This window comes from Nicotiana tabacum, chromosome 20, assembly GCF_000715075.1.
Source record: "Nicotiana tabacum cultivar K326 chromosome 20, ASM71507v2, whole genome shotgun sequence".
Taxonomy (NCBI): domain Eukaryota; kingdom Viridiplantae; phylum Streptophyta; class Magnoliopsida; order Solanales; family Solanaceae; genus Nicotiana; species Nicotiana tabacum.
In genome coordinates, this window is record NC_134099.1 from 137,808,351 (window position 1) to 137,817,408 (window position 9,058).

At 35.4% G+C, this 9,058-nt stretch overlaps 3 protein-coding genes across 3 annotated transcripts; all 3 read right to left on the minus strand.

Annotated features, from left to right (window-relative positions):
- Positions 1-3,901: 3,901 nt before the first annotated feature.
- Positions 3,902-5,911, minus strand: LOC107770479 (uncharacterized). The gene is made up of 4 exons (XM_075240379.1): positions 5,528-5,911; positions 5,405-5,422; positions 5,084-5,359; positions 3,902-4,717 (listed from the first exon to the last, which is right to left on the minus strand). The coding sequence occupies exons 1-4, from the start codon at positions 5,909-5,911 to the stop codon at positions 3,902-3,904; spliced, it is 1,494 nt and encodes a 497-aa protein (XP_075096480.1).
- Positions 5,912-5,924: 13 nt separating this feature from the next.
- On the minus strand, positions 5,925-6,857 carry LOC142174558 (uncharacterized). Its single transcript, XM_075240380.1, has one exon. The coding sequence runs from the start codon at positions 6,855-6,857 to the stop codon at positions 5,925-5,927; it is 933 nt and encodes a 310-aa protein (XP_075096481.1).
- Positions 6,858-8,239: 1,382 nt separating this feature from the next.
- LOC107770478 (auxin-binding protein ABP19a-like) lies at positions 8,240-9,058 on the minus strand. The gene has a single exon (XM_016589792.2). The coding sequence runs from the start codon at positions 9,002-9,004 to the stop codon at positions 8,378-8,380; it is 627 nt and encodes a 208-aa protein (XP_016445278.1). The 5' UTR covers positions 9,005-9,058; the 3' UTR covers positions 8,240-8,377.

Below are 9,058 nucleotides of genomic sequence, written 5' to 3' on the forward strand. Positions count from 1 at the left end.
TTACATTGAGGTGTATATAACTTAAACTCTTAAAGTATTCTTTTGATAATGCTTTATCTTTCTCCGTAGTTATCTTTAAAAATAAATATATTGCCAGATTTCTTTATAATAACAGTTCATAATAACAAATAAGTTTTTTTAAAATTAATTTTTTAAGCTATATTTTATCTAGTTGTAGAAACATCCTCTTGCAGAAATACAGAATAAGACTGCGTACAATAGACCCTTGTGACCCGATCATTCTCCGGACCCTGCGCATAGCGGAAGCTTAGTGCATCGGGCTGCCTTTTTTTTAGTTATGTTTTATCTATCTACAATGGGCTTTTATCTTATCGCAACAGTTATAATGATAATGGTACACTCTTTGTAAAATTATCTCTTCATAACAGCCTCTTCCCAAATATCAATATATTTATTATCATAAGATGACCAAAAAATAATCTATTAATAGTATATATCTGTTCGAGACATAATTTTAAGAAAATTTATAAGTTTGAAAGAGGAATCTGAAGAGCCAAAAACTCGCGTAAACTTGAACTCAGAGAAATTAAAACTCTTGTGAACTTTAAACTTGGGACATTAAGGGCCTGTTTGGAAAGCCATTAGATAATTGGAATTGGTGTAATTACTTGGATAATAATTACTAGGGTAGTAATTACACATCCTGATAATTATACAGTTATGTAATTACAACCACCTGTTTGTTTGTCATAGTGTAATTACAAGTTTACTGTTTGGTTGCACAAGTAAAATTATACAGTTAGATTAAATTTTAATGAAGCAATTATCACAACTTAAAAGTTAATATAATAAATATATGCCTATAAATTTTTATAAGTATAAATGATATTATATTTGGTATTTAAAATGTATATTTTTTTCGTGAATATGCATTAATTAGTAATCATATATTTATAACTAATATTGTAAAAATAACTTAGATATATTTTTCAAATTAATAATATTTAGTTTAGATACTTACAAAAACGCATCATGGAATTCATGTTTGATATAATTAATTAATATTTATAAATATAATGCTATAACATTATTCAAATATTTGACAAAATTAATCTATTAATTCTAACTAAAAAATGAACATCATGCAATATGAGTCAATACTACTAAAACAAGTAAATTGGAACCATGAATATAACACAATTTTAAAATCTAAAAAAATAATAGTTTAACATATGTTAAATTCTAACACAATAATAGTAAGTTCCACTACAACTTAAGTTAAGAAACATAATAAGTTTATCACCACATTCAATAACGAAATTTCACTTTAATTGCATCACTCACTATATACCAAGTTTGTTAATGACTCATTATTTCTAATATTAGGAGGTGTAGTTTCAAAAAATAAAATAATTAAAAATAAAATATAAGCAATTACATGGAATCACAAGAAGTAAATGTGGAGAAATAAAAGATAAATAATGTACAAAGAAAAATATATTTTAAAATTTCAAAAAAAAAAAAGTAAAAATAAAATTTAAAAATTTTCAAAAATAGAAATAAAAAGTTATAAAGAAAATAAATTAAAATAAAAACAAAATCAAAGAAATTAAAAAGTAACCTTGGAATTACACAGTGTAATTATCACCAATTCTCACCTCCCCTTGAGAATTGGAGAGTGTAATACACCCCTCCAATTACACCCAATTTCATGAGGACCAAGTAATTACTTGGCCAAACAAATATGCCAAATTGTGTAATTACACTCAAGTCTAATTCCTAAGTGGCTTTCCAAACAGAATCTAAAAAATTGAGGGGAAAAAAATGAATTTTTAGGTAAAATTTATTTAGATAACAGAAGGCAAATGATGTTCTAGATGTGTAACAACTACAATTGCTATAGCAGACCAAGAAAAAGTCCGAACAAATAAGACTGTTATAAAGAAATTCGACGACATTACAATCTTGTATTGATATGTTTAATTTTCACACGGAATTTTAATCATTTCTTGAGCTTCGTCGTAAAGAGTAATTTTCACGGGACAAAGAGCTTATAGTACGAAGTAATTTTTATTTGTATAAATAATCGTTGTAGTTTAATGTTTATGCTTAATTATTGTTGAAATGCATTATCGTTGTCCTATAATTTATCTAATTCTCAACATTTAAGGACAAGTTCTTGAATTCCCTCTATGATTTGTTAGTGATGAAGCTCAATGATCAGATCAACTGGAGCTAAGTAGAAGATTGAACAAGAAGGTTCTAGAATGAAGAACTCGTTGGAGAGCATGTGAGCTGAAAATGATTGTATATTCCACTATGAAAACTAAATACAAAACACACAAGTCCTACTTATATACATTGTATATGACAGTTGTACTAATCATTCACCACTAACTACTCTAACCACCAATCATATAATTAGTTATAACTAACCTTCAGCTAACTACACTAACTCACGTGACTGTCATATGTCACTCTTCTCCTCAATACTCCCCCTCAAGATAGGTGGTGCAAATAAGTTGAGCACTCCTAGCTTGCTCATCAAGTACTTATGTTGTGATCTTCCAAGTGCCTTTGTGAACAAATCTGCTTCTTGGTCTTTAGACATCACATACTTGGTTTTGATTATCCTTTGTTAAATCCTCTCTCTGACGAAGTGTGAGTCTATCTCTATGTGCTTTGTACGCTCGTGAAATATGAGGTTTGCAGCAATTTGAATTGCTGCTTTGCTATCACACTGTAACTCCACTGGCAGCTCAACTTCAGCACCCAACTCTTTGCAAAGTCCTATCAACCATGATATTTCTGCAACTCATGCTGCCATGCTCCTGTACTCTGCCTCTGCAGAGCTTCTTGAGATTGTGCCCTGTTTCTTGGATTTCCATGACACTAAAGAATTTTCCAATTTCATCACATATCCTGTTACTGATCTCCTAGAAACAGGACATGATGCCCAATCAGCATCACAAAATGCTGTCAACTTAGAGGACTGTTTGGAACTTATCAGCAACCTCAAGCCTGGTGCTCCTTTGATATATCTCACAACCCTTATAGTAGCTTCCATGTGAGACTTCTTAGGACAATACATGAACTGGCTTAATACATGGACTGCATAGCATATATCTGGCCTAGTCATAGTAAGATACAACAACTTTCCCACTAATCTCTGATATGGCCCTGAGTCTACCAGCTTTTCATCTTCTTTCAAGTTCAAGTGTTGATCATATTCCATAGTAGTAAATCTTTGGTTGCATTCCATTGGTGTAGTCACAGGTTTTGAGCCTGCCAATCCAAGGTTAGTGATTAACTCTATTGTAAATTTTCTTTGGTTCATCAATATTCCTTCCTTGGACCTTGCTAACTCGATCCCAAGGAAGAACTTCAACTCTCCTAGGTCCTTGATCCTGAAATTACCCTGTAGCATGGTCTTTGCCTCAGAAATCAATGCTTGATTATTTCCAGTTATGAGGAGATCATCTACATATACCAAAATTATGACTAATCTTGTTCCTTGCTTCTTTGTGAACAAGGAATAGTCAAAGTGACTCTGTACGAAACCAAAATTTAGTAATGCCTCAGTTAATTTGAAGTTTCATTGCCTTGAAGGATGTTTTAACCCATATAGGGATTTATGCAACCTACACACCTTCTCCCCCTGGCTGAGAAATCCCTGAGGTGGACACATATATACTTCTTCAGTGAGGTCTCCTTGGAGAAATGCATTATAAACGTCCATTTGATGCAAATTCCAGTTGTTGGCTCCTGACTATCACTATCTTGACTACAGGGGAGAAAGTTTCCTGATAGTCTAGGCCTTCTATTTGATTGTAACCCTTAGCTACTAGTCATGCCTTGTACCTTTCAACCTCTCCATTGGCCTTATACTTTATCTTGAACACCCATTTGCACCCAATAAGAGTCTTCCCTGCTGGAAAATCTACATAGTCCAGGTCCTGTTGCCCTTGAGTGCATTCAACTCCTGATGCATAGCATCAAGCCATTTGGGGTCTGATGCAGCCCCCTCATAAGTCAAAGGCTCTCTAATGCCGGTAATTTTGGACAAATATTGATGCTTGACTGAAAAACCTGCATGAGTCAAATAGTTATGCATTGGGTATTTGCAAAGCTGCTGCCCTTCAAACCTTGTCAAGGAACCATTGCAGACATAATCTTGTAGCCACACATGCTTCTTAGTAATCCTAGCTGACTTCCTTAATGAGGGACCCACAGGAACATGTGTATCGTGTTCTGAAAGAGGTGATTGCTGAGATGGAGTGTCTTCTGAGAATAAGGGAAGTGGTGATGAAGGTTGTGTATTAGCAGTGTGGTTGTCTGCAACAGGTGGCATTGCTGAAAGGGATGCATCATCATTTTGTGTGTTGATCTGCGCAGGAATAACATCAGTAGTGACTGGATAGTGCAGTACACCATTAGGGAAGAGCTGCAATTTTCCTTCCTTAAGTAGTTGAAATGGAAAGACATGCTCCATAAACTTGACATCCCTGCTTACAAAGAAAGAGTTAGTTAAACTATTATACAGTGTGTATCCCTTCTGGGATAATGAATATCCCATCAACATAGTTCCAACTAATCTAGCTGCAAACTTATCCTTTCCTCCCACAACCTTAGCAAAGTATAGACACCTTATGGTTCTCAGGTGCTTTAAAGATGGCACTCTTCCATGCAACATCTCAAAAGATAATTTTCCTAACAACACTGATAGAGGAAACCTGTTTATGACATAAATGGTTGCCTGCACATATTCCCCCTAAAATTTGAGAGGCAAATAGCCTTGCAATCTAGTGGCCCTGGCCACTTCCAGTATGTGTCTTTATTTCCTCTTCACTACCCTATTTTGTTGTAGAGTATGAACACATGAACTCTGGTGAATCATTCCATAAGATTGAAACAAACTGTGGCATTCAGAATTGAAAAACTCAGATCCATTGTCACTTCTTATTACTTTCACAGTCACAGCAAATTGAGTCTTTATTAAGGCTAAAAATTGTCTCAAACATACAACCACATCACTCTTGAGCCTTAGTAAGTAAATCTATGTCATTCTGTTGCAATCATCTACTATAGTAAGGAAAAATCTATGTCCACTATGAGTTTGTACTCTATATGGACCCCAGACATCCACATGAATCAATTGAAATGGTTTATCTGATCTACTTGTACTCTTAGGGAATGGCAATCTGCCTTGTCTAGCCAAAGGACAGATTGTGCATTCCTTTATTTCATCACTACTAGTTTTGAACTTCATGTTTGGAATTTGTCTCACTACTCTATTTGGAGCATGTCCAAGTCTTCCATGCCACACCTTTAAGTCCTCCTCCTGCATAGTTGATTTCTGAAGATGTACATTTGCAGCCTTGGCTTCAAGTTTCTGATGCTACAAGTTGTACAAACCTTCTAGTTCCTTACTAATCCCATTCACCTTCCCACTGTGAAGGTCCTGCATTATCCAAAAGTCGGGATAAAAGGATATAAAACATCTTAAATCCCTTGTGAGCTTGGACACAAACAAGAGATTATATTTAAAATTTGGAACATACAAAACATTCTTAACAGTACTGTTTTCATCAATTCTACTCTCTCCAGTACATTCAACATCAAGTGAAGTTCCATCAAGTAAATATACCTTTGGTGCATTGCCTAGGATATCTGTATTTATCTTGTCAAGTAGCTCTCTGGTGTGAACCATGTGGTTGGTTGCACCGGAGTCTACTATCCAATTCTCATCTTTAACCTTTTCATTTGTAACAAAGATCTTAGATGTACCTGCAAAGCTTGCATTTTCACCTGTACTGATCAACTTCAATATTTGGTCATATTGCTCTTGAGTAAACATGATTGGCCTTCCTCCTTGTGCTATATTTGTAGCAGATGTGTTGATCACTTGTTGTGCCTCCTGTGTAGTTGTATTAGTCATCTGCTTTGTCATTGATTGTTTTTCCTCATGCATGGTTGCATTGGCTATAGGTCTTTGAAGAAAACCTGTTGTCTTCTTCCTCATTTTGAATTTCAGCTAAATAACCATGCAGCTTAAAGCAAGTGTCTCTTGTGTGTCCTTTATAGTTGCAGTAATCACATAATAGATTTCCTCTTCTAGGCTTATAATTGTTCCCTGAATTCATGCCTTTGTTGGTGAGTAGTGTTGTTCCATCTCCAATGTCTATAGACTGAAAGAACTTTCCCAAAGCTCTTTGGCTTTCTTCAGAAACTATCATGGAGTATGCTTTGTTAACTGTAGCAACAGGGCTCATCATCAATATCTGACTCCTAGGTTGGCTATATGTTTCATTTAGCCCCATAAGGAACTGCAGCAGCCTTTGATACTCAAAATGTTCAAAATAACTCTTAGATTCTGGGCAGTTATACCCAGGGCAGGGCATCAAGGCATCATATTCCTCCCAGAGGTCTGTCAATTTGGAGAAATATGCAGAAACTGATGAAATTCCCTTCGATAAAGTTGTAATTTCCTTGTGCAGGAAGAAGATGCGAGATCCATCTACCTTATCATACTTATCCTTCAGATCAGTCCAGACTTTGTGTGCACTAGATTTGTAGATAATTCCAATAAGTAATTCTGTGCTCACAGCATTCATAATCCATGATAGAACTATTGCATTACACTTCTCCCAAAGCTCATGCAAGGATCGATCAAACTTATCCTTAATACATCGTCCATTAACAAATCCTAGCTTACTCTTACCAATTAGACCTATTTTCATAGATCTACTCCACAATGCATAGTTTTCAGATCCAGTTAGTTGAATAGAGATCAAGAAACTACTTGGAGTATCACATGGCTGTAAATACAATGGATGATGATGATCTGTGTTCATTGCTGTGCTTGTTCCAGTTGAGGTTTCTTCTCCATTCGTCATTGTCAACAGATTCAGCTGATTTTACTTTCAGATTCAAGGAATTATAGATTCGCAAATCGCAGATAACAAAACAGAAACTAGGTTAACTGATTGAGGGAAAACTCGAACAATCAGCAACAAAATGATTCTGCAGAAACCAGAAGATATCCACCACAACGATCGTGTATTTAGCCCTTGGGCTCTGATACCATGATGAAGCTTAAAGATCAGATCAACTGGAGCTAAGAAGAAGATGAACAAGAAGGTTCTAGAATGAAGAACTCGTTGGAGAGCATGTGAGCTGAAAATGATTGTATATTCCACTATGAAAACTGAATACAAAACACACAAGTCCTACTTATATACATTGTATATGACAGTTGTACTAATCGTTCACCACTATTTACTCTAACCACCAATCATGTAATTAGTTATAATTAAACTTCAGCTAACTATACTAACTCGTGTGACTGTCATATGTCACTCTTCTCCTCAATAGTTAGCTTCTGCTACATCACTTCTAGTTTCTCTCCACCATAAACTGAACAAAAGGAAGGAAATTTCCTGTTTAATTTTCTCTTGCTTTCGTCCAGTATAGCAAACGAGATGTCAATTCAACCAAACGCATAAATAATCATGTGATTGTTTACACTTGTGTGAGAATTTTTTACACTATAACCTATAGTTATATTTATAAAGAATTACTTGTAATTACTTTTATACAGGACTTGAATATTGCAGAGATGTCAAATAGGAGGGTTTGGCTTGACTTGGATGGGTTAAAATGGGCTGAGTCAATAAATGGTCGGGTCAATGACGCTCCAAAAGTTACATGGGTTGAGATGGGCTGAGCCAAGATGGACTAAAATTTGAGTCATAGCCCAACTCTTACCAAGCGTTAATTAATGTGTGTTTTTTCTTATAAATTGTTTAATAACAAAATAAGACTTTTTATCTTTGTTATAGTCATATAAAACATATCAAACAAAAAAAGAATTATTTTAAAGACATTTTAGCAAAGTTGTTCATGGATAAATTTGAGCTAAAATCAGTCCAACTTTAGCTGTGCTCAAATGGGCTAAGTTCAACAATGGGCGGTTCCATGAGCGACCCAACCTTGGGCGGTTGGACGGGTTGAATACGTTTGCACTTAAATTGCCAGCCCTACTTGATTGTATAAATACTTTTTATGTTGTGAGGTGCATATAACTTAATTATTTCATGAAATATGCATAGAATCCTTTCTTAAGGAAACTAGAAAAGAACAACACCTTCTACTACTGATGTACATACATAGTACTCCTATGACTTAATTAGACAGCCATTACTGAAGTTAAAATCCATAGCTGAAAAAAGAAAGGACTAATTAAGCTCACAATAACATGGCATTGAGAGAAAGAATCATCGAAAGACAATTATTAGTTGCCAAGGCTTGCCAAAACAAAGAAGCAAAAATGACAACTTTGAATAAAAAGAAATAACTAACACATTACATGCTAGCACATTGTTAGCTAGATCAATTTAACAGGCAAAATTAAGTATTAGCCAGTGCCTCCAAGAACACCCTTAAGCTTCTTGATTTGAGCTTCATCAACAAATGTCGTAGCCTCAACCAACTTAGTAGACAAATCGTTGGCAAACAACGCGAAATCAGTGATTTGAAGGCCAGGACTGGAACTGCTAAAGAACACATAAGCTACAGAAGTATAACCAGCTGCATTCACTTGAAAATGCAACAAACCTTGTGGAAATACCATTAGTTCACCTTTCTTTAGCGTCTTTAAGTAAACAGTATTTGCTGAGGAAACAAAAGCCGCAGTAATCGATCCCTGAACGACGAGCAAGACTTCAGAAGCACCAGGGCGAGTGTGAAATGGCACTACACCACCAGGGGCTAAGTCGAGACGTGCGGCAGAGAGACCGAGCCCGTTTAGGCCAGGGAATTGAGCTGCAAATGCTGGCGTTACTGATGCTTTGATTATATTTGAGGTGTTTCCTGCTGCACTTAGGCCAGAGAAAACGAAATCGTTTACTGTGACTTTTGTAGCATTTTTGCAAGAATAGCCTGCAGGGGATTCTGGTCCTTTTAAGTCTGCTACACAAAAATCTTGTACAGCAGCATTGCTGCTTGATATCAGGACAGCAAAAAGAAAGAGAAGTTTGAACATTTTCACTGGCAAGGAATGAGTTGTATGTGAAATCTGTTATCAAAACTTCTTGGA

Excerpts from the sequence above, each read along its gene's own strand:
- LOC107770479 (XM_075240379.1), bottom strand. The coding sequence starts at position 5,911 with ATGACAAAGCAGATGACTAATACAACTACACAGGAGGCACAACAAGTG. Across the intron at positions 4,718-5,083 it reads ATGTCTGGGGTCCATATAGA|GCAACCATTTATGTCATAAA; the intron begins GTACAAACTCAT and ends GAATATGTGCAG.
- LOC142174558 (XM_075240380.1), bottom strand. The coding sequence starts at position 6,857 with ATGACGAATGGAGAAGAAACCTCAACTGGAACAAGCACAGCAATGAAC.
- LOC107770478 (XM_016589792.2), bottom strand. The coding sequence starts at position 9,004 with ATGTTCAAACTTCTCTTTCTTTTTGCTGTCCTGATATCAAGCAGCAAT.